This window comes from Camarhynchus parvulus, chromosome 4, assembly GCF_901933205.1.
Source record: "Camarhynchus parvulus chromosome 4, STF_HiC, whole genome shotgun sequence".
Taxonomy (NCBI): domain Eukaryota; kingdom Metazoa; phylum Chordata; class Aves; order Passeriformes; family Thraupidae; genus Camarhynchus; species Camarhynchus parvulus.
In genome coordinates this window covers 31,324,244-31,349,982 of record NC_044574.1, presented here as the reverse complement: position 1 = coordinate 31,349,982, position 25,739 = coordinate 31,324,244, and the positions used below count along the sequence as shown (strand labels likewise).

Genomic DNA, 25,739 nt, shown 5'->3' with positions numbered 1-25,739 from the left:
GGAGTATTCCTACACCTTCTGCCAAAACTAACCTGCTGAGAGTCAGCAAAGGAAATAAGGTAAGAGATGTCTTCACAGGATAACCTGGTTTGAGCTTCTAAAATGGACCACAGGGACTTGGATGCACAGACCTCAGGTCCAGGGGCAAGCAGAAATCTAGTTTCTTTGAGCTTCTTTGAGAAACTCAATCACATTTGTCAGGAGTACAAACAGCAGGTTGTATTAAGGAGTTGTAACAGAAACACAGAGAAAAGAAGCAGGTAACAACCCCCAGGTTCTAATCCTGCCCTATAATGCTATGTGCCCTATGGTACTAAAGATATTCCAACACCTGGATTAGAACGTTTTTTGGCTTAGTTTGTGGAGCACACTTGCACACATCTGTTGTTCTACCTCTTACCCATCACTATGTAACATTTCTGCTTTCTGTGCCTGTCTGGGAGAAAAAACACTGAATTTTCTAAAAATCTGTTTATTTCTGGTAAAATGAATAGTGAAATATATTTGGATATGAATATTCAAAGTATTTGGACTTTGCAAAGCTCTAAGTATTCCAATTTTTTATTTTGTTTTGGGGTAAAGCAGAACATAGAGAGTGTAGAGTTCAAGAAAAAAAATTGTCATACTTGTTTTAAGAAACACAATCACAAACATAGAAAAATTCTTTGCGCTTAAGAAAATGTGGATATATTTCATAGAAAAGAAAAAATGCAGTTTCTGTGAATGTTCACAAGAACTTATCCATACATAGAAATTAAAGTAACCAGCGACCATCAATTGGACAAAGTTTTTACATTCTAATTAAAATACATCGTATTTTAATGGATTTCTATACTCTGTAAGGATTAAATAATCTGACTGTATCACATCTTGATGCCCGTTTACTATTTAGTAACAGATGCTGTTATGAACCCCATGTCTGGGTGCTAATTCAGTGAATCAATAACAATATGAATACAATATAATTAATCATTTCCTGCTACAAACAGAAAATCTATAACAAATGTATTATACTCTGCATTCTTATCCTGAGAAGTGATGCATAAAATGGAATACATTACAGCTTAGTTTGCATCTTAATGGTCTAAAAACATGGAACATTTTTCCCCTCTAGTGTCTGGTAGTGGAAATGACAACGAGTTGAATGCTTTTTTTTAATTTTAAAAACTCTATTTTTTTAACCTACCTGTTTTTTTAATATGAACACATTAAAGCCTAACCTAATCCATTATTTTGAAATTATTTTCTAATGAATATCAGATCCAACTCATACTGAAATTTTTACTAAAGTTTTATTGTTGATGTCAATGGGCTTTCAGTTCCTTTTTAAAATAAGAGAGTGGGGAAAAGATAAATCTTCAGAAATTTAAGATTATTAAACTCAGATCATAGTACTGAGTTAAAAGCAATTAGAGCAGATGTAGATTGGAACTTGTATTGATAATGCGAATCTTTAACTTTTGGAAAAGCTCTAAAACTTCAGATGTGTCAATACTATCTTCACTACAAAGTAAGAGATTCTGGGAACAGCCAGGGTCTGTTATCTTGCAGTCAGAGCCTGATCTGCCCCATCCAAGCTTGCCTCTAAGCTTTATATAATTAATACAGTGAAGCCATAAATTGATCCTGGCACTTTCTAAAGCAGCCAAAAATTCTAAATTCAAGAAATGGAGAAGAGCAATTCAAGGTGATTGCTATTTGTACCCATCACAGGTGAGTCCTACAGAGCCAGCAGAGAACAGCAGGCACGTGGTCAGGGGGCTGAGAGCAAATGTTTTACATGTGGCCTTTTCCTGTGTGGGGCTGCTTTGGGGAACAGACAGGACCATTCATTGCTATTTCCAGTGTCACTACAGTGACCAGATTTTCCCACAGGCCTGACAGTCCATTCTCTGAATGCACCCAGCAAGCGGTAAATATTATTAAATCAGACTAAACAATGGAATGTTTCTAATTTTCTGCACTGAATGTACATTCCTACAGAGTCTACAATCTATTGTACAATTATATTAAAATAAAAGTCTTTATGTGTGCATGGCACTTATCTGGATTTTGCTGATTTTTCTCAGCTCTCATTAGAGGAGCCTACATTTGGAAGTCTGTTTTCTCCAGGCAGTATTTTAGTGAAAGTTATCCCTTTGGACAAAATTTAACTCAGATAACTAAATTTCTGTAACTTTTCCAAATTAGTTAGAAATGGCAGATTTTGAACATTGTTTCCCTTGGAGTTTGGTTTTTTGGAGTTGGGTTGGGGATTTTTTTCCCTTTGTTTATTTCTGTGTTGGTTTATTGGTTTTTTTCTCCAAAAGATTCGCTAAGTGTAAAGGAGAGCAAGCTAAGTCCTGCACACCCAGATTCCACAGGCAACAAATAAGCATGACAGCTTCAATTATTTTATTTTCTAATCAAGTTGTTTTTTTTAAAAAAGAGGTAAAGAGAAGCAAGAAATTGTGTCTTTCTTTTCTTAATCCCTCTGTATCTCTGTTCCAACTTGCAAAGACATGCATTCATTGTTTTGGCTTCTGGTGTCTCCATAACGATGTTCCACACTGCTGTGTATTTATTGTGGAAAATGTAACTTCATACCTTTCACTGAAACCGCTCACATTGCTCCTTCTCTGTTATAATTAATAGGCCTCTCTCTTCCTCTCAGTGATTCAGACACACTGTATGTTTTTAAGAATGAGTAGTTATCCCAGTAACCAAACTGAAACCCAGAAAGAGTTACTAGGGGAATGGAGCAAATAGCAACCAGATGTTTGATTAATGAGAAAAATTACGTCTCTCAGAAAATTCACAATAGTGCTCATTATTATCAACCTTCTCTATTGGCGCTTTGTGAAAAAACTTGAATGGGGAACTCTGCCCCAGCTGACCAGCTTCCTTGAGGCATTTCCATTGATTTTATAGATGCCTCTGATACTCTGCTTCTAACTGAGGTATTTTGATTGCTGCTTTACAGCAAATTTGGTTGGTACTTTAATCTGTAGAAATTTTGGTGTCTAGTTCTTTGACACAATACAGTGTACCTCCTGTTCAGGAAATTGCCTAGGCATTTTCAGCTTAGAAAATATTAATTTTCTAAGGAGAAAGAACTCCTGCATATGACAGACTGTTTTATTTTCACACTCCTATAAAGGCAAAAAGAAAAGATGAAAAAAATTTATAGGAATTTTATTTAAAAACTTAAATACAATACTGAAGTTCATTATTATTTAAAGTATTTTGCGCTCCAATATAAGAATGAAATCAAGTAGCTCATTTCAGTTAAAGAAGATGCTGGTCATCCTTGTGGAAACATTCTTACAAAAGTATGTTGGGTTTAACAAAAATTAATAAATTGCATTCCAAAAGAAGAAAGTTTCAACGCCCTGTAGCAATCTCAGAAAGACATGCTTAGGTATATCAAGTAATAATGGAACTTCCAGATTGAAAGATACTGCAACTTATTATTTTTAGTGTACTTAATTGAAGATAAATTCCCTACAGGGAAAAAAAAAGAGTTCTGAACAGCTTGATGCAATAATATTGCATGATTTTTATTTTAGTATCTACCCACTGCCAGAATCATTGCTAACAAAGCACTTTACTTTCAAAATCTCAAGAAGAAAAAATCTTACCAAGTGTGGGTGAGCTGTAAAAATCTGACATTTGTTGAACTTTTGGCTAAATAGTGCCAAAGGAAGGATAAGTCAAATATTTTGCCTAAAATGGTTCTTTAACAAAATTCCTCAGAGTTTTCTGTAGATGAATTAACAAACAGTTGGTTGCAGAGGGAGTTCTCTGTAGATGGCATGCTAATGAATTCTGACAGGCTGAATGGTGCAATGATAATGGGCTGAGCTGTCCACTGACTGTAAAGCAGAAGATGATTAAGGTTAAGGCTTCAGGAAAATACCCCCCCAAAAAAATGGATCAAAAGGAACAATTTGACTTAGGGGTTGAACTGCAGAGGTCCAGTTTCTCTAATAATGATTGATGTGTTAGTCAAATTCAAGCATCTGAAGTTTTGCAGCACTATCATGACTTGCTGCATAATTCATGATTGTTCTAATATTGCCATTCACTCTTCTTTTGCAAATATGAAGGGTCAACCAACATTTACTTCATCATCTTAATACTGCTTTTGAAATGAATTCAGATTCAATTAGATATAGAGTTATTATTTCATAATTTGATGGAAAACTTTTTCAAAAGAGAATACCTGAAATTAGATTTCAGAAGATGAAAAAAGATTAAATAATATTAGAAATATCTACTGAGGAATTGTTACGCAGTTTTTCTTCCAGAAGAATTGTCATTAAAATCATGGCTGATAAAATAAGGACTTTATGTAAGAAAGGTGGCAAGACATGTGAAAAGGTTGGAAGACTTTTTTCAAGCTTATAATCAGTAAAAATATATTCAGTACTTGTTAGGCAGAAAAGAAAGTTTTGCTTTTAGAGATATTTATTTGTTTATTTTATGCACAAAACGGACTAAATCTCTCAGAAATTGCAATAGAATTGCACCATTTACCCTTTCTATCCTCAGCAGAATGAAAAGCAATCAAAAATATATTTTCCCCCTTTTTTATGTAATTTGTTTAGATGTTGCCTGCAAAAAGCACACTGAACTGTTCTAGACCGTGACTTGTGTATCATCCAAGGTGGGGTGCTCTTACCATTACTCAAATATCATCAGACCAAGGTGCTTTTCTTGGACATGTTTATGAAAAATAAATAAATTCTACAAGACCAAACCAGGAAAAAGGAAACAATCTGAAAGTGAATTTGGCAACATATCAAACTTACCAAGCTCTCATAATTAGGCTCTGAGAATTCTGAAAGAGTAATGGATCATTTACATCAGTAGGGTGCTGGAAACAACTTTCCGGGGGAAAAAAAACCAAACTAAACTTCAGCAAGAGGATAAATGCTGTTTTCAACACACAAGTATGGAAACTTCATTGTGAAACCATACCTTGCTACTTTCAAGCTATAGAAAAAAACACTTATTTTTTAATTTAAAAATATGAAAAGTTTTTTTTTCCTTTTTCATAAAGTTACAATCTATCTTGAAGCAAAACCAAAACTGAATATAATTTAAAATTAAAGATTCTGACATCAAAAACTTTAAACATTTCAACATATGTAGACATTTTTTGCCATACATCTGAATAAGACAGGACCCAAAGTAGATTTCTAACTGGTCAAAATCTTTTAAGAATTTTCTTCATATCCTTCCTGGGTGAAGGATAAAAGGCAACAGAATATTTCTCCTATTATGTTACTGGAAAATGATTATGTATTTTTAGTCTTTGTATGCCTCACAGACATGTGACAAAGATAGGCTCCCCACAAATTGATGGTGATACTTTCGTGTTCTCTTCATCAATTTCACATGTCATTAGAAGCAGGAAGAAAGACAACTCTGAAGAGAATGAGAAAGGAGTTCCTGTATGCATAGATGGAAACTCAGTTTTTAGTCCATAACCTTACAGCACAGGATTAAGCAGAAAGATTCTGAAATCCAGTAATGAATTGGCTAAGGAGATCCTTTTTTGGGTCATGTTAGTACAGCTGATTCTGTGTAAGGTAGGATAAGAGGCAGATTGACTCCTTGACATTCTCCTATGGTTGTTTTCTCTCATCCCTATAGAATTTGACACATCCAGTGTTTTGAGAGTTATTAATGCTGCTTTCTAAATTCCCCAAAGACTAAACAGTTGAAGAGACACATGGTGGAACAAAGCAAAATTTCCAATTACAAACAAATGTGTAAATACATATATATATATATATATATATTGTAAGTACGCAAATGTTCTATATTTTCTTTTTAAGGTCATGTTTATACATTGCATTCAGTATTCAAAAGCCATTGTAATGTCATAGATCATTTTTTAGTCACTACTATCTGCCAGGCAAAAATCAGACAGCAATCACTGTGGCTATGTAATTTCTAAAATGTTGAAAATACTGCTGTGAGATGTTTTTCCATGCTGGATAACTACAATGCAGATGGAGTCTAAAGAGACTTTCTGCTTCATGCAGTTGCTAATGATATTATTCACAAAGCATATACATCAGGCAGATTTGGCTTGACAGTCTCTGAGGTAGCAACCTCATCTCATTTCTAAAGAGAAATGATGTTCCCTTATGACAGTCATGCTCTTTGAAATTTTGGGAGAAAAAAAGAAAACTTGCAAAAAGTACCATTTAGCTTAAAAGATGTGATTAGGGGAAGAAATCACTGACACAAAATAGTCAACATTTTCTTGCTGGAAATGGTCAAATTTGCCACTTTCAAACCAACCATTTGCCTTTAGAAACCAGAAAACCCCGTCTGTTACATATCATTCATAACATCTTCCATTTGAAAAATATTGAAAGATGGGGTAAAATGTAGAACCACCTGGGAATTAACTTAAAAAAACCAAAAAACATATATGGCCGAAAAAATTTAGCTGAAATTTCCTTCTGAATTTTGGACTGCAATTGATGTGCACAGCTTTGGATTATCGGTACTCAAAAAACAGCATCACAAACTTTATTTTGATGGAAAGCAGCTGCCTTTATTAGTATGATTTTTGTGACAATTCAAGCAGCTAAAGAATAAGCCAAAGGGGAATGCAGTGTGTTGGAATAAATTTTGATTTTAGAGAAATCCATGTATCTGAGTGACTGGAGCATGGGCATAGGAGGCATGTAGACACAGTGACATAAGAAATCTTTCAGTCACTATTGCTAGAAAACATGTCTTAGGAACTTCATCTTGAATACTTTGTTTACCACAAGAAGAGTTGAGTCATTTGAGCAGAAAGTGCCTTGAGTATCTGGATAGAAAATAAAATACTTTTGCCTCTTCTTCTCAAGTATAACTGGCACTGAAGCTATTTTTCCCCCTAGATGTTTAATACATCAATCATGATCTGCTTTTGTGGAGGTGTTGCAATAAGATGAAGACAGAACTGTCTGAAATAACTGAAGTATTCCTGGGACTTGTTGCAAATTTAGTGTCAGCACTCTGTTTGTTTACATTTTAATCTTAAATTCAGCTTAGACAAGAAAGAAAAAAAGAAAAACAAAACTAAAAAATCTTCATAATGGCTTTCAGTTCCAGACACTTCAGTAGTGACATGCATAGCTAAGCACTGCAAAAGCATTTCAACATATGTTAGCTTCAGGGATAAGCATTGTTTGACTGGGGCATTCAATATCCTTAACATGTTTATGTGTTTAAACGGAACTGCCCTGAAAAAGAGTGCTATCTGGAAAATAACTAAACCACAACAACCCATCAGTGACCACCTTCTGTCCTCTTCGCTTGTACAGAAACGGTCATGTGAAAAAAAGAAGAAAAGAAACAATGTGATTTCTCTGTGAGGTGACTATATTTGAAAGACAGCAGGAACTGAATTTCTAAAAAATCCTTACAGCAAACTGTAAAGCCTTGCCTACCTATGCAGGTTTTTCTGAAGAGGACAGAACGAACTATTTCCCAGTCAGTAGCTCCCAAAACACAAAAAATCTTTTATCTCAAGGAGAGAAAGAGAAAAATCTCCAATACTTACAGATGTTCACAAACTCTATGCTTGCCCATAACAGTACAGGAGGGACGTACACTGTACGCTCTTCAGCTGGAAAGTTTTATCTCAACAATGCTCCTGTGAGTCCAACTTTCCTGCTGTTTTCTCTACTCCAAAGTCAGGGTAGAGAAGCTGGTACTTGCCTTCCACCTCTCAGTTTTTCTGAACTGCAGTCTTGCTGTGTCAATGCCTTTGACTTGGGGAGCATTACTTGGGGGTGTTGTTGACACAAAGCTCCACACGACCCAGCGATGAGCACTCCCAGCCCGGAAAGCCAAACATGTCCTGGGCTTGTGCATCCACAGCAGCATGGCCAGCAGGGACAGGGAGGGGATTCTGTCCCTCTGCTCTGCTCTGGTGAGACCCCACCTGGAGTACTCCATCCAGCTCTGGGGTCCCCAGCGTAGGAACAATGGGGACCTGCTGGAGCAGGTCCACAGGAGGGCCACAAAGCTGATCAGAGGACTGGAGCACCCCTCCAAGGCAGGCAGACTGAAAGAGCTGGAGCTGCTCAGCCTGGAGAAGAGTCTGATGAGACCTTAGAACAGCCTTCCAGTATTAAAGCTGAGGGAACTAACAGGAGTTAAGAATGTGGTTTTTTGATTTAAAGCAGATTAAGGAGAAAACTGCCAAACTCTGTAGTGGCACAGACCCCCTACTTTCACACAACAAAATGCGGGCAATACCACAGCTATTAAGATCCACTGAGAATCTCAGTTCAAGGTAAAAAAATCCACACAGCCAAATTCAAGGAAGCAGATGGCTCTGGATTTTCATACAATAGATGAAATATGATACTGAATTGATCGGAACAGTTTGAGATACTCAGTCCATCTGAAAATTAGGTTTGAAGACAAATATATCATTAGGTATATTCTCACATACAGAGAGGGCAGAAAATGTGCAGCCAGAGCTATGCAGATGTTAATTATAAATGAAATTATTATTGTAAGGGGTGCTGCTCTGAGCAATACAAAAGATATCACATAATAGGGATATATTTCCCTTAGTATATGATATACACAGTACATAAACACTAAACAGTCTTTCAGTCTGCCACGTCTTGTCCAATTGTAATGCAAGTTATAGCTCTGACACACATCCAGAATGAATGATCAGCAGAGAATTCTGGAATCCTGCTTTGATCAGACTTCAAATAATAAACAATTGCACTAACTGAGTTCATAATGGCTTAATTGTAACCCTTTTAAGAGGGAAGTCTTTTTTTGGTGCTTTTGCAATGTTTACTCTACATAGAAGCTCAGTCCATGATGAGCGGTATAAATAAAAGCATGAAATGGGTAATATTATTCCTACTGCTATTTAATTTAATTTTTCTTGCCATAAACAAAAGCCTCTTTCATCTTTTTCCTCTGGTTTAAAAGATACTTTTTCAAATTGGTAGGTAAGGCATGTGGAAATGAAAACAAGACTCTTCCCATATTTGTCTTTCCCCTTAAACTGGTCATGGGAATTTCATTTTTTTTAATCACTGCACTATGAACAGAGGGACCACTGAAATGCTTTTTAGAAAATTTCTGTTTACAGCTGTGCTAACAAATCTTTGAGCCATGCAAGTGGCTTGATTTGTGGTTTACTCTGTGACATCAGCTCTGCTACTTATCCTCTTCAGGGACAAGATTTTTCAGGAGTCTTCTCTGATTAACTTAGCCTTTATGAGAGAGAACATTTGGCTGCTAGAGCCAGACTAATGTTTTAATGTAAAAAGCTTGTTAATTCTCTCTGATGATAATACTTCTAAGTCAAAGTCACTCATTAGCCCTTAAAATTAACACCAACATATAAACATCAGTATCAGAGGAACAGAAACTTTCCAGAAAGTTCTGAAGTCTGCAATTTAAGAGGCAAAGACCATAGCTAGAGTGGCAAACAGTATGAGCTTTTCTTGTAGTGATTTTAAAGCTATGCCAAACCTATATTTTATGACTACTTCATGGCTGTCAGTAGAATTTTCACACATGCATAGTCACAATTGACTGGTATTTCACCTTGTTTACAAGGACATAAACAATTTTATTAGAAGTTTAAAAATTCACAAGCTACAGGAGACCTCTAAGATTTTACAGTAAATCTATTCACAGATATCCTGCAGTCCTCTGAACATGATCATCAGACATGCTGGTCTTAAGAGAAAACAGACAGAACTGCCTGTAAATAAGCAGCACTGTAGATTTGCCAGCAAGTACAGAAGAGTGCTTTTTTTGGATAAACACTTTAAAACAACAGCAACTTCTTTGACAGAAGCAAAATAGCAAGGAGAGATATGCAACTCAAGCCCGTCTACTGCTTATGGCAGAGTACAGTATCTTCTGTGAAGTTTCTGATTTCAACAGTATGGAAAGCTCTGGAAGTGTAGAGGAAGAGATGACACTCCACCTGCTAAAATGAAGATTTTAGGGGCAGCTCAGTGAAGAAAAGCACATGCTTTAAGTACTGATGCAAAAAGTGACAGAAAATATATTCTGGGACATATTAGACGTTACTTGAACTGTCATTTGAGGGAAAATTTCTAAGAACTCTATTTTCATTGAAGATAGGCAACATGAGGCAGAAAAGTCAAATAAACAGCATGGCTAAAAGGACTGACATAAAGTTAAAAGAATTCCCATGACCTATGGACTTGTATCACTAGTGAATGATCTTCATGACATACCAGATCAAAAAGACACATGGACACAGGAGTTTTAAATGGTATTATAGGAAAATGCTGGAAATTAGGATGTTTTAGAGGGAGGCCACAGTATCCAGTACCTGTAATCCAGTAACAAATGTTTAGTTACAGATGTACTGAAAAGACTGTGCTGTAGCTCAACCAAGGATCAGCTGAATCACGGTCTCATGAAATCCCCTAGCCTTGCCTTCTAACTGATGCCTCTCAAAATTACACATTTTGGAATAATCAAAGAAAAAAAAATAAAGCAAACATCCCCTAATGTTTATCTTCATTTTATCACCTCACCCAAAACCAGCTGTGCAACTTCAGTTGTGCCAGTACATGATTATAAAAAAAATCATCTAATTACACTAATAATTACATTTTTGAAGGTGTATTGGACATATTCATTGAGTATTCATATTAATTGACTTTTGTAAGCAAAAGGAATTCATAATAAAGGATGTTTGGAGAATAATTCAAGTGTTTCAAAGTTATTTATGCATCATACAAGGTGCATTTACAGAATTTCACAAGCTGTACAAAAATTGTTTAAAAATGTATGGGAAGCTCAAGACTATTTGCATACTGACAGACTCATAGAACACTAACAAAAGAGCAGGGAGAGTACAAAACTTAGAGTTCAGAAATTAATATGTGCAATGACATATCACAGAATATACTGAGTTGAAAGGGACCCACAAGGATCATTGAGTCCAACTCCTGGCCCCACACAGGACAACAGTCTGCACTCGATGTAAAGCCGCAAGTCTTGAAGTAATGGGTCACAAAATCACAAATTCCCATATTCAGAACAGGTGACTTACCCCAAACACAAATTCACAAATCTCTGCCTCATCTCTAAACTAGAAAATGGGAATTTCAAATTCAAAATTATTCTACCATTTGCTTCACTTCATTGAGATTAATTTCAAGATTCCTATTAACTCTCTTCTCCATAGCCCCTCCTTTCTGAACAGTGCCAATACATGAAATTTTGAAGGCAATGCTGATCCACTAAAAGAAGCCATCTTTCTGAACAATTAACAAAGCAATAGGTACTCATTTAAACAGCTTAACTCCAAGCAGACTGTATTGTCCGGTGTCCATAATCCAAACAAAAAGTTGAATAGCAAGAATCAACAAATACTTATCAGTAAATCCTAAATGCTATATTTCAGACTGTTCAACTATTTTTCTCTAACTTACTAAAAAATTTCTATCTTTGGAAATTGTTTTGACTGAAGTTGCATTGTTGCTGTACTTTCTTCCAGATACTACTAGTAGTAGTCATTAACTGGAATGCTATCAAGCCCATCTGTACATGTAGAAAAGATTTCATAGCTGAACATTCCTCATGTTTCACAATGATTTGTAAACTGAAGGCATTTGATATAGATGCAGAATATATGAAGTGATAAAGTGTAATTTTTAAAGTCATTGTTTCCTAAACATAGTCACAGTTTAAAACAAAACAGGCTTTGATATAGAAAACGCATGTAGAAAAAAAAAATGTCTAGGGACTGCAAAAAGCGATAGAAGCCAATGGATTTATATTTTCTACGCTGATAGCCTGAAAATCACGGCATAAAGAAAGACCGATGAGAATATCAAATGAAATGTAATGATTTATAAGCTTTGGCTGGGAACAAATAAAGAAAAATATTTATGACAGATAGAAGAACAAAAAGGACAGTCCTAAAAGCAAAAATCTCAGGGAGAACAAGACAGAGGTGACATGTATGCGAGTGCTCAGAAATTTAGTATTCAACATATAGACACAGATTGGAAGAAAAAGGTCACATCTGAACTTTGAGTATGGATATGGAGTCAATGAAGTCTACAGAGGATTAGGAAGATGGTTCTGAAAGACACTAAGGAAAAGAGCAACTAATGCCCTTTCACTAGGATTTCAATAGATTTTTTTTAAGGAGCAAAAATAACAGCATTGGAGAGACTGCTGCCATTTGTTGTTGAAGAGCTGGAAAAACAACCTAAAGCTGCTTAACACCGCAGAGAAAAAAAACGGCAAGAAAAAAATACAGAATTAACTATGCCTACTTGTATGTATTATATAGACCTTTTGGGCATGCTGGATAACATGCTGTTTTGTTTTACTTATGAGCAACAAAATGTTTCATTATCCCTGTCAGATAATGATCAAGTACAAGAACTGAATCAAATGCATTCCTTTAACAGTGAAATCTAAGATGATCAGAAAACTGGTAGAAGCAAGATGTTGTGAACAAAAGTGAAAACTCTTCTGGAAAGCCTCTTTGTAACAAGGTTTTTTTATGTTGGCATCTAGTTCCATGCACATCCATTTTGTAGATAGTGTAGAGGTATCCTTGAGTAGATGTACTGTTCTGCATGGTGGCCAAGAAGAACTCCAAGTTGGAGCTAAGAACTAAATTGAATAATTAATTTCAGGGCAAATAAGTCGGGGTACTTATCAACTATATCAATACTTACCAACTATACTTATCAAATGACACTAACAGCAAAAAACTCATCCTGAAATATTATGGACTCTGAAGGGCCCCATCTCTTTTCCAGAAGCAAGAGAAATTAAAGAAAGCATGAAAGAGCAGCACCATTTTGAGGCCGCTAGCTGAAAGACACCCTGTGGACTGGAATCACCTTGCAAGAATGAGAGTTTGCAGCAGGGCCCTTTCTGTCCACCAGGAGCACCATAATTACTGCAGCTGTATCACTGGGTGTGGGGCTTTTAATCCTGAGAGCAGTTTCTGCTAAAACAGAGAGACTCCAGCCCCAAGCAATCATCCAGGTATCCATGCAGAGAGTAGAACCTTACTTCTAATAGCCAACTCAATAATTAGACCTGTGAGAGGAAGGCTGGGTCTAGGATTACAGACTAATGAGTGCTCTACTATAGCTGACATAGTAATCCAATTTTCGCAGTTACACTGCATTCCTAATTTGTCAGCTCATATGACTCTTTTCCTTCCTCAGTATAGGCTCAGAGTTTCTGGATATAGAAGTCACAAAATAATTTTACTTTACACATGATCATTAGACAGTCATTTATTTCCAGTGCACTAAAAAGTCAATAGTTTGTATTTTTATTAAAAAGTATTTGATCACATACTGCATTTGCACTTATCAAATGAATATGTTAAAATGTTCCAACAAAATAAATCCTTAAAATAATGCTGTAAATATGTCTTCAGAATAGGTATTAGCTTAAATGAAACATACTGGAGCTGCCTTGCAATGTCACTACTGAAAATCTCATTTACTTCACTGGAATACCTGTATAAGAGAGTAGACCAAAAAAAACCACAAGCAAATTACGATTTGGAGATTTATTTGCAAGACAAGCAAGTTTGTTGTTTTTGAGTAAAGTAAGCGAATATTCTGTCCAGTCATCACAATGAATGATCAGCAATCCAAAAGACAGAAACAGGTGAAATCTCTGAAATTTGAATTTGATCAATAAATTTTTCTGAGTAAATATGGGTATTTGAATACCTATATAAGCAGAAGATCTTAGAAATCAATTCACTGCCTTGGTGATAGTTATGTCTGCACTAGAAAGACATGCTCGGGCAGCTTTACCCCAGGAAACACTCTGGCAGCAAAGGCCTGCCACTGCAATAGCCTGAGAAAAGGAAAACAAAACACCCACTAGCAATGAAAAAAGCTAGGAAGGAAAAGATGCATCACGCTTGTGACAGATGGGACCTCCCAGTAGAAAACAAGCACCAGTAACAAGCTGACTGCAAATTCTACGCCCACTAGGTTGCTTAAACTTATCTTGTATGCCTCAATTTTTTCCATTCATACTTCTGCATGTCCCCATTTGTAAGATTCAGCCACAGCTTTAGGTCATGTTGCAGATAAGAACAGCTACAAGTGGTATTAACAAGGTACAAGTGCAAGCTTTGCACAACTGTATAATCTCCTCTAGATAGTCACAAATTATGCATTAGAAATTCTTACCAGGAATAATTACAAAAGCAGCACTGCATTTAAAATGATAGTATTCCTAATGCCCCTAAGAATTCTGCAGCGTCTCAGAATTCTATTTTTACAGAGTGTATAAATACCAGTTTTGACAGAACGTGTAAAGGGGACCATGAGGGAGAGATCAGAGTCAACAACAACTCTAAAATAAGAGCCTTTCAGAAAAAAACCTAATATCCACACTCAGTGGAAAAATCTAGGGGGGAAAAAACCAAAGGAAAACAAAAAATCCAGCAGAAAACAATTTAGCAAGCTAGTGAGAAGTTGTTAGTTGTTCTTCAATACAGAAGTGGTCATCTTCATGCCATCCTCAGCACAATACCCAATGGGTATGGATCATCCAAAGAAAAAGTGCAAATGTATGATGAGCAAAGCACATCAAATTCACAGGAACATGCAGAAGTGGATATGTTAGGTAAATACAAAATATTTTTGGAGATTGTCTGCAAAGGAGACAATTATTGTGCCACAAAAATTAAGAAAATCAAGGCAGTTTCCCACCAACCAACAAAATGTTCATAGTCATTATCAGGCACTGCAGTAGTGGGATGCACTGAAGGGGCAAGAGAAAAAGGAATCAGAACAGCTGCAAAAAACAACAGTATGTACACAGACTTGTAAGTGAAAACAAAATGCCCAATTATTTGCCAAAAAATTGTTCAAAAACCTTTGCTGCAAGAGCAAGAAAATCTGACTGCATTTTGAGTTCTACATTAGATATTTAATATATGCTAAGACACAAATTGCTGTTTTCTCCATACTTACCAGTATACAGAGGAGATGAAAAGCTCTTTTACTGAGCTTGACGAGGATTACTTTGTTAACTCTGTAGTCCTGAAAGTTTGCATTCAGAACAGTTAGAATGACCTTGGCCAATGAAGATTATGTGCACATGACACTCATGAATACAAAAATTCCCATGGGAAGCTGTCTCAATAACCATGAATTAAAAACCACCAAAATTCTTCTAATTTATCCTAAGAATTAAAGCCATCACCTGTGTCTAGGTGCTGCAAAAGTAAAGATTACTGTCCTCCCTCCCCTCAGAAATGCTGAATATTGTTCTCCTGTGTATGAGAGAACTAATTTCTGGAGTGTGTATATCCACAAGCAAGACACAAAATTATGAGTTACAATGTGCCAGCAGATGTTGCAGTAGGAAAAAAAAAGGTTAAATGAAAAGGTCTTTCTGCAAAAAACACCAAATTAGAGGAAATGTTTCTGGATGTATGAGTATCTGTAAATTCATGAACCCAAACTACACAAAATTAAACAACCTTTGGTTTGAATAACTTCTGCAACATGGTAAAAATCAGTAGGATTTACATGTGCTTTAATATAAATGTGGTTCTGTACATACCCAAGACAAGACACAGCCAATGCCATGAAAATCCTTAGTGACAGATGTTGGAATGTGTTACCTCATCAGGAACGGAGAATAACATGGGTTTATAAGCACTGAAGAGATTCTCAACAGTACAGTTCTTCAGACAAAGGAAAAAAACAACTGAAAAATTAGTGGCCACAGACAGCCAGACTGAGAAATTTCCAAAGGAACATCATACACATATGATGATATGATTCACAACAGAAACACCCATCTATACAGTTAGCCTACAGCAGCAAACCCCCAATTTACTCTGATTAATGAATGTAATAAACAACAAGTTCCTAGATAGTAGAAAAGGACAAATATATCAAGAATATACTTGTGTGATCTGACCAGACGACTCTAGTACAAGTAAAACTGTCTTTCTCCTAATTAATAACTCCCATTTGTAACCCTACAAAGTAGCCATCATTGGTGGTCTCTTGTGTTTTCTTTATTCCCAAGTGTGTTCTTGAAGCATCAATTTCCAGATTTAATAGCTTGCATACCTACTGTACATGAAATTGTAAGTGGCTTACTACAATGCACCCACCTCAGGACATATAGGTCAGGCACTAATGACCCTTACCTGTATTCAACTTTATTACAACACTATCCGTGATCCAACAAAAATCCTATTCCAACTCCAGACTTATGGAAGGCTTCTCTGCTTACCAGACTTATGGTTTAGGGTTTTGAGCAGTACATCAGCCTTCTTACTCACTGGCAAGTATTGCAGAGATAAAAAGTGAAGTCAGACAGGCACTGACTTTGGTAGGAGATTTGCTATTGATTTCAGTAAAACCAGTATTTCACTTCTAGGGAAGTTATTTCCAGAGATCAGGCATACTTCTGGAGATGGTGCTTCCTTTCAAAGGGGAAAGGTGATTTTGTAGAAGGACTAACAGAATGTGGTATCAACCTTCCTTTGACTAGCAAAGCAACAGCCAAGAGGTGATACTTTTATTCTCATTACAGGAATAGCAATACTATTAATGCTGTAATAATGTAATAATTAATGCTAATGCTGTAATATTGGTACCAACAGCAAAAGCATATAAACTGACAGAAAATACATTCAGGCAATGAGAATCATAGAATGGGTTGGGTTGAAAGGGACCTTAAAGATCATTGAGTTCCAAACCCCTGCTATGGGCAGGCAGGGACACTTTCCACTACACCAGGTTGCTCAAAGCATCATTGAACCTGGCCTTGAACACTTCATGCAGCATCCAAAACCTCACTAAGCCATCTTTCAGTTGGGGCAAGTTGATTCCAAAAAGATTTCTATGAACACCGACAACACCTGAAAGTTGTATTTGATGACTGAAAAGGTCCCATTCAAACCTGTGTTCCAAGTGAGAGCTAATTCAGTGACAGATTCAGGGAAGGTTCAGAGATGTCATATGGAATAACGGTAATGTGGGGAAGAACTTAGGTTTTATAAAGTAGATTAATATTATGTGAACCTGCATGTTAGTTGATGCACATTGCAATACCCAAATTACAGAAGGGAGACCTCAGCATTACATTATCAGAGATAATCTGGAGACATCTTTAATGTAAATAATTACTATAATTAAGATTGTGTATTTTACATTAATATGCCCTAACTCTAAATAAAGACCATGAATTCTTCAGCCAAATTAAAAGAAAAATGCAACTGAAGTAAATGATTAATTTGCATTAATGCAAACTTTGATTCTTCATAATATGCAAGTCCCATATTTTCAAAGTATTCCTAATAAAAATGTCACACCCTAGCTGTACTAGACTCTTTCACCTGTGAAAATGAAAAATGTCTCCCAAATACAGACAAAGAGATGAAGACATCCTTAAAAATCAAGTTAAACTAAGGAGTAGAAAACTGCTTATCAGTCATTCTGGAAAAAAGAAATAAAATGAAACCTGTAGTCACTGCTGGGGAAAAAGAATATTCATAATTTTTTTCCTAGAATGCAAAGACTTGGTGGAACTTCTGCATGGTGTGACTGGATACCAATTTTCAAAGCTGATCCTTGTACTCATGCCCATTCACCACTTTGGTTCATCTCCACAGAGCTGGCCACTTTGCCTGGCTGAGTAACAAAGTTCTGGCAGCTGCACCATAACCCCAATAGGCTTTTACTTGGTGCAGCTGAAACAGCTGACTAAAAAAGAAGTCACATTGACCTCAAAACCAAGCATGGAGCTGACCTCTGTCAGCACAGGGGCAAACCACCTCTGCTTGGTGACCTCTCCCTGAATACAAATCAATTTTGCTAACCTTGCATCTGCAGCCAAAACCCAGCCCCAAACAAACAAACAAACAAACAACCCCATGGTGATATGACATAAACAGACCTTATACTTCAGCACCATGGGCAGAATACCATGTACACATCATGCTGAATGGGGTTTCTATAGGCCTAAATGAAAAAAGTATAGATCCAGTCCAACTTTCCCAATAAAGGTAGCTCAACAGTCAGTTTAAAGGTGTTAACTGAAAATATAATTAATCTGACAACATCCATAAACCTTTCCAGCTGCTTAGTCTGTGTTTGACTAGAACATTTCAGCGCTTGGTCATGCATATAAGTGTCTAAAATTGGCTGCTTCTATTGTCTCTCATTTTCAAGAACAGGGGTTCTCAGGAAGGATAGAGAGTCCAAATGAAGCACTGAAGGACTTTAGTGGAATTCTTGCAATGGAAAAGATGAGTCTTCCACCACCAAGGAAACCCAACCCATCATCCTGACCAAAACCCAAACAACCAAATTCAAACTCCCAACTCAAGCACAGGATTCTCTGATATAATCAAGACCTGGATTTTTATGAAGACCAGTAGTCTTATACCTATTCTTCAAAAAGCATATCTAACTATACAACCTGGTACTGTGTTAGGAAATTTATAAAATGAAAAGAACGAGCTGAAAATTTTTACTGCTGGTGTTAAGTGCTTCTTCAAGGAAGGGAAGTCTGCCTCCTCATTAAAAAAACCTATAGAACAAGAAACTTTTTACACATACTGGTCAGTGACCACCACAAAGCTACAGAAGTTACTATCTAAATGTTGTAAACAGCTTTGTTGATTACTTTCATTCTCTGTTCTGCTTGAAATCTTGATTATCCCACCTGTCTACCTGTGATTTTAGGAGGGCTAGATTTGGAAAAAACTTTGGATTTGTTTAGTAGCAGCGTTTGTATTATAGTCCCAAGCATTATTTAACTATGCACATTAAACACGTTCATTTGTTCATTCAATAAGCAAACATTTTTTGCGCTGTTAGCAATATGTTTTCTGATATCTTGAGGAATTCTAAGTAAAACCTGTCCTCCTGAAACAGAGGTCTGTAATTGCTTCTCAGGAGTGGAAACATGCAAAACTATTGACATTGCAAAACTAAACTGTGATGCCTTGCATCGAACTGACACCACAAAGTTCTTACTGCCCCAGGAAAGCAAGCCTGACCAGAGAAACAGAATGGACATTGCCACCCCAGCGCTGGATGCCTTCTCTTGGTAGCATTTTCTGTCACTAACCTAGACTTGCTGATGTCTGACTGCTGGAAAGACATGAAGTATCTACGTTATGAAAGAAATTGGACAGCATGAAAAGAAATAGGAAAGAGAAGAGCAGAAGAAATTGGATATTGCTAATGAAAAAACTAAAGATAAAAAAAAACTTTATGAGAAAAGGAAAAATTCCTCAAAAATAACCTAAAAGAGACAGCAAATAGTAGAGCATATGAGTATCACTGCCCACTGGCAGCAGCTACACTAGAAAAAGCAACGTCTCTAAAAACTTTAAAATACAGAATCTTGCAAAAAGAATAAATACCTGAGCTTGACAGACACATTAGTAAGAATAAATTATTAATTATTTGGAATACTCACCTCTACCTTTGGGTCACTAACAGCACAGCACTATTTTAAAAAGCCTTTGAAGCAAACTTTTGATTCAGTAAATTATTCAATCAAAACCAGTCTGAGGAACAACTTTATTGAAACTGTATTTTTATGCTCACTTCTGTTCAACAATTGGCAAAATTCAGCATCTCCTCTAGACATTTTCCCTTCTCCCAAACAGCTTACCATTTTTAATACTGGAAGTTATTAATTTCTGAAATAATGTTCACTGCCATCAACATCTCAGTTTCTATCAGAACCCTGAATTTTTGCTATAACTTGATCTTCTAAGCTCTCTTCCTTGAGTCACGGATTTGTCGGGCTACCCATAGTCTCTCAGGGCACAAAATGAAGTCCAAGGTTTACCTGTGACAAAAAGAAGGATTTCATTAGTCTCAATTCACAAAAGGATTTTCATTTATTAGATAAAACAATCTTTACTAGAGTATTTAATATTATAATTTTAAAACTAAAAAACAAAACATCATCAAGAACAACATTTTTCTGAAAAGGCTGATGATATCTCCAATCTGGTTATCAAAAGATAGCTCCATCCTTATTTTAAAAACTTTTATTCTAGAAAATACATTAAGAGAGAAGCACTCTTCAACTAGATTCTTACACTGCTTGAATCAAAATCCAGGGCTAGTTTGAAAAGCCTCCAAAATCAAATTCTTACTGATAGATTCCCAACCCTAATTCTGCAATGGTTGCAGTATTTAGCAAAGAATGAAAAAAAAATCCTAAGTAGCTGTGTTAGTTAGTTCTTTCAAGAGTGACTTCACTGATCTGAAGAGATTTTAGAGAGATTACCCTTACTCAATATTACCCTTGAGTTCATTGTATTCTTTTGAGCACTCACAGAGCTGTCTTCACAGAACTCTTGGGATCTAAAGCAGGTGAGGCAGACTGAGCATGCAAACATTGGGGTTTTTTCCCTTTGTCATTGCCATCTCATTCAGAAAAGTAGTTACCACACATAGATAAGTTTAAGCATGTGTGCAGTCCTAGTGAAATTAACTGTATCTTGCTGCCCAGGGCCCCGGGGCCTCAGCAATGTCCGACTTCCTCTATGCCTTCTTCACTACTAACAAAGTTTTAGCAACAAAACGTTTGGGCCAAGGACAAGAAAAACTAGAAAAATGTACAAAAACCCAACTACACCTAGCACAGAACAGAGATCAGTGAGAAGCAGCTTTCTGCCCTGATTTAGTAGGTGCTAGTTACCAGCTTGGCACCAGTCCCTGGATTATCCCGACCCATGCCAAGTGTTAGCAGACAGGACAGGCACACAGGAGCAAGGCTGAGGCTGCTGGGCCTCCCTTCCCACACTGGATTCCACTGGAGGGAGCAGCCAGGGAACCTTTGGACCTCAGCACACGAAACACTCAGAAAAAAAGCCCCCAGGCCAAGAGAACAGTTTCAAAAGGAAGAGAAAGAAGAGCAAGAGGTGTAATACCATTCAAGAAAACTTCCTTCACTGACTTTAAGGATGGTCCAGTCCTGCAATCACTGAATACCCAAATCCACCTGTCATCAAAAGAACAGGCGTGTGTTGACATCTTAATGTCACTAACAGAAAACTAATCTCCATAGTCAAAGACTTTAAACTGCTCCCTCACCTTGTTCTTGATGCATTGTTTTTCTTGGTGTGGGTAACAACAAAGGCATAAGGATACCAGCAATCAACAAATTTGTCTGTAGTATTACATGGATCACTTAAATGATCTCCTCAGTTTTCTGAGATGCTCTGATTTGACGTTGACAGTTTCAAGTAAAAATTCCACTCGTTAAAAGTACCAACAGTTTTTAAATACACCTTCCCTAAGGCTAGTTATTGCATCTTCCCAGGATGGATCTGTTGAATGACCTTATTTCTGATCTATGAATATTTTTAAGGGTAAATGAGACAAGGATTTACACAAAACTTCTTTTTAAAATGATCTGTTCCCATTCTTTTTGAAAATTGGCTGTTAAAAAAGGCACACCAGTTTAAAGTTCATGCTGCATGAATACGCTACCAAGATATGGTCATTAAAATCCTTATGCCTTGAATGTTTCCCTTGAACTTTGTTTCAAATTTAAAAGATTACAGATATCATAAACCAAATTCAGTCTTTGTGTAGGTCAGCTTTAAATTGCAGCTGTTCCAATCAGGACTGAATTGGTGTCAGGCACCTCTTGGATTACAAGCCACCATAAAAGAAATAACAGACCAGAACTATGAAACTTATTACAAGTCAAGTACATTAAATAAAAGAGGATCCTACCAGTTGCATCATCAGCTTCTGTGTCTAGAAGAGCATCTATTGAAGCCATGCTTGTGCCTATGAAGGAGTCTGTAGTATCAGACACTCCTCGCTTGCTGAGACAAACTTCTTTGAGTTACTGACTTCTCTGCTTTGATCAGTGTCTTTTACTAACCTTCTGACTGTCAGGAAGGTTACACCACTTGTTGAGAAGGTTTTTCTAGGCCTTCCTACTATTCCCCAATGCACTTTTTAAATTGTAAGTCCACAGGTTCAATTTGTAGTATCTTCCAATACATATGTATATAATAGAGAGTAGGACAGAGATGAAAGATGTTTTCCCCCACCAAATCCACCTTTTTGTGAAAGGGTTAAATACTCCTTATTTCTGTTAGTCCTCTCTTGCAAAGAGGGAAGAAAATCTTCAGTGAGATACATTTTCTTCAGGAGGTATCTTCTGTTCCTCCCTGACCTTTTTCCAGTGGAATTTTCATCCTGTGTCCTTTTTCCTCAATAAATGTGCCAGCAAGACTTAATTAATATAAGTTGTTGCAAAAGTAGAAGTTTCTTTCTTATTACATTTCTGTAAAAAGTCGTAACTGTCTTTGGCATTACCAAGTTACAAATTAGTTGTATGGATAAATCAGTTTGCTTTCAGTGTAATCTCTTCCTGAATAATCTGAATTAGGAAAAACAAGACTTGGGAGACTTTAGTCTTCAAACTTACCAATATTAGGCCAGGGTCTTCTAAGTACTTACTCCCTGTTACAAATTTATTTGCCTGAGTAAGTCCTAATTGAAGGCCCAATTAAATGGTGGAATAAATAAAGTTATTCCCAAGCACAGATTTTTGCAGGATTAGTCAAGAACGCTTACAACACCTTTTTAAAACTTGTGTTATTTCCAAAGATTCCTTTAATCCGTTTACTAAATCCCCCCATATTTTAAAGAAAAAAACCCTCAAACTTAAGCACTGTAAAAGCTTGCTCCTATTTTTCTCCTAAATCAAGACTATAAACTATTCACCACATTGTACCGAGTATGTACTTGTTTTAATTAATCCTTAGTTTCAGAGGGTCAAGAAGTATCTAGTTCATGTTCCAGTCTCAAACAATTTATGTTCAGAAGAATGCTCTACTCTCCTAGCTGTTGCCAGTTTATTGCAGTTCTTAACAGTCACTATGACAGAAAAGGCAAGAACAAGAAATGCAGTAAGAGTGAGCACGTGTCAAGATTCGGGAGGGATTACATGATATCTACAGCAGAGATATGCACACACACAGAGCCCAAGGATTCAGTTATGTCTCCAGAAAAAAGACACCATGTTTATTTCAGACTTGTTCATATTGCAAACTACCTGCAGAAGTGCTAATGCATAGATTTATTAATTAAGGAGGTGGAGAATATCACCCATTCCCCTAGAGCAGCCCAAGTAACATGCCTGTGTCAACCCTTTCTCCCTCCATCTAAAAGTATTCCAGGGAACAAGGGTAGTCAAGTGCTCACTTGGACTTGTGGAGTTGGAGCCTCCTCTCAATTACAGGCACGTGTTACCCTGCCAGCTCCACTGAATGAAAATTCTGCCAATGAAAGCAGGAAGATAACAGAGCTTTCAGAATTTACATCAGTGGCAGTTGTAGGGAGGAAAAAAATTAATATCTGCTGCTCTTAATTTTGATCTTGTGTGTGGCATTCCACTGTGGCTGAATGAAACTGAAGCAGACAATCTGCTAGAATTACCTGAATTAACCTCAGAAGGACAAGCATGCCACTGTTTGCCAGAGTCCAGTACTAGATACCTTTCTTAGGCTAGCTCAAAGCCCAGGCTCAAGTTCCCCTTCAGATGAATTTTAAACCACTAACTAATGAACTTAGTGCAGTAGTAATGGAGACCTTGACAACCCAGTTGTGAAAAAAATAAAAGCAGCTTCTCAGTTGTCATGGAGTGAAATTCTGCTTTCATTACCAGTACAGCTCTCTTCCCATGCTCCTGTATTTTTTTCAATGAAAAATGCATAGGGTTTGGAGTGCACAGATTTGGTACACGTGCGCAGCAGCTGGTCTGACATGATAAAGCAGAATGAATCTGAAGAAGTTCCTGCCTGTCTGACCAATAATCCATGAACTAAGAGGGATTTACTCAATAGACCAGCACAGATTCTATCCTGTCAAAATTAGAGACTGATTTTTTTCTAAAAGTGCCTAAAGCTGTTTTCTGTTAGATGTTTTCCATTCCCCAAAGACCTAGACAGCAAGTAGGAGGCGAACAAAGGTGGGGGGAGGGAATTGTCTGAATCCTGCAATGTTTATAACTTCGTATTCGCTTGATTTGAAGCTCCAACCATAGAATTTGTTACTGAAGACATTTCTGTAACTCAAAGAAAATCAATCAGAAGAATAGCATCCAGCATGCACAGATACACACTGTATGCCAAGGCAGCATCCCCGGTACCGTGTCTAAATTTCATTCTTAAATACGACTTACTTGCCATTCTCTTCTGCTAGGTGGGAACTGCCGAGAGCTAAAAATAGCACCAGGATTCAGTGGCGGGAGCTAAAAATACCCTTTCCCGCTCGATTACCGACTCGGCAGGAAAGACGGAGCTCTTGGCATCTGTCACAGCCTGTAACCGCCAGCTGGGGATGGAGACAAAGAGCCCAACCCCGGAGTTCCGCGCTCGGGGAAACTTTCGCCGGCAGACGAGGCGGCCGCGGCGCTGCGCCCCGGGGCCACGGGACCCCCACCCGCCCCAGCCCGGGCGGCGCCCCCGGGCCTCCCCGCCGCCCCTTACCCGCGTTCCGCAGCTTCTTGTTGCGGTAGACGGAGAGGATGACCAAGAGGTTGCCCAGCAGGTCCACCGCGATGGTGAAGATGAGGATGGCGGCCAAAGTGGAGGTCACCCAGGGCTGGCGGCGCGGGGCGCCCTCGGCCGGCGGGTCCCGCGGGAGGACGGAGCTGTTCAGCTCGCTCTCGTTCACTCTCATCCTGCCGCCGAACCTCCCAGGGCAGTACCCGGTACCGGCGGGGCGGGCGCGCCGGCCCGCGCTGCCTCCGGCGGGAGCGGGGCAGGTCAGGTCGGGGCGGGGGTCGCGGTGGCGGCCGCCCTGCGCCGCGGGGCTACCCGCCCTAGGGCGGAGCGGGGCAGGCGGGAGCGGACGCACCTCCCATGGCGGCCGGCGCCGCCACTCCAGGCAGGAAGTTTCCCCGAAGTGTGCATGTGCCGCGGCGGGACACTTTTATAGCCCGCCCGCGCCGCCGCCCCGCCCGCCGCCACCGCTGCCGCCAGGTGACACCGAGCCGCCCCCGCGCCGGCACGTGCGCGGCCGGGGCTCCAGCTGCTGCCGCGCGGCGCCACAGCGCCCCCCGGCGGCGGCCGCGCCGCCCCATTCACGGCGCGCTCCGCTTCCCCATTCATGCTCCCGGCCGCTCCATTCAGCGCCGGCCGCTCCATTCACTGGCGGAGGCGCGGCAGGGATCGACGGGGCTTGCTGTCTGCGGTTGGGTGGTTTGCGGCGCTCGGCGCTATTTTTAGCCCTCCTGGTTAACGCCGGCTCTTAATTAGGCGTCCGCCGAACTCCCCTCCCCTCCTCCCCCTCCTTTATTTAACATCGCACCCGCACGGTAACGTGAGCGCGGTGAGAAACCTCCCATCGGGGAGCGGGTCGGGGCTGCTATAAAAAGCTCCTCGCGAAGGAGACTGGCTGGCTGGGCAGGGGGGGCGTCTGAGGACCCGCGTCCCGGGAGCACCACGTGCTGCCGCAGCGAGGGGGCGGCGGGGGGGACACGCACCGCCTCGGCGGCCCCCCCTCCTTCCTCCCCTGCAGCCTTTCTTCCTCCCCCGCACCCTGGGCAGCGGGGGCGGTCTGCACAGGGAAGACGGAGAGAAAGATAGCGGGGATGCCCCGTGCAACCCCTACGAGCCCGGTGAAGTCTGGATCGCCTGTTCCCCAAAAGCACCATTTGCTTCAAAGAAAGGAGGGAACAGGGAGCCATTGCCCAGC

The 25,739-nt window shown here is 38.8% G+C and overlaps 1 protein-coding gene across 1 annotated transcript in view; it reads right to left on the bottom strand.

Moving 5' to 3' along the window:
* Window positions 1-24,939, bottom strand: part of MTNR1A (melatonin receptor 1A) — a 48,703-nt gene extending 23,764 nt beyond the window's left edge. The window contains exon 1 of the mRNA XM_030947474.1: window positions 24,530-24,939. Within this exon, the coding sequence (XP_030803334.1) occupies window positions 24,530-24,722 (193 nt within the window). The 5' untranslated portion in view covers window positions 24,723-24,939. The remainder of the gene's footprint in view (window positions 1-24,529) is intronic.
* Between the last annotated feature and the right edge of the window lie 800 nt (window positions 24,940-25,739).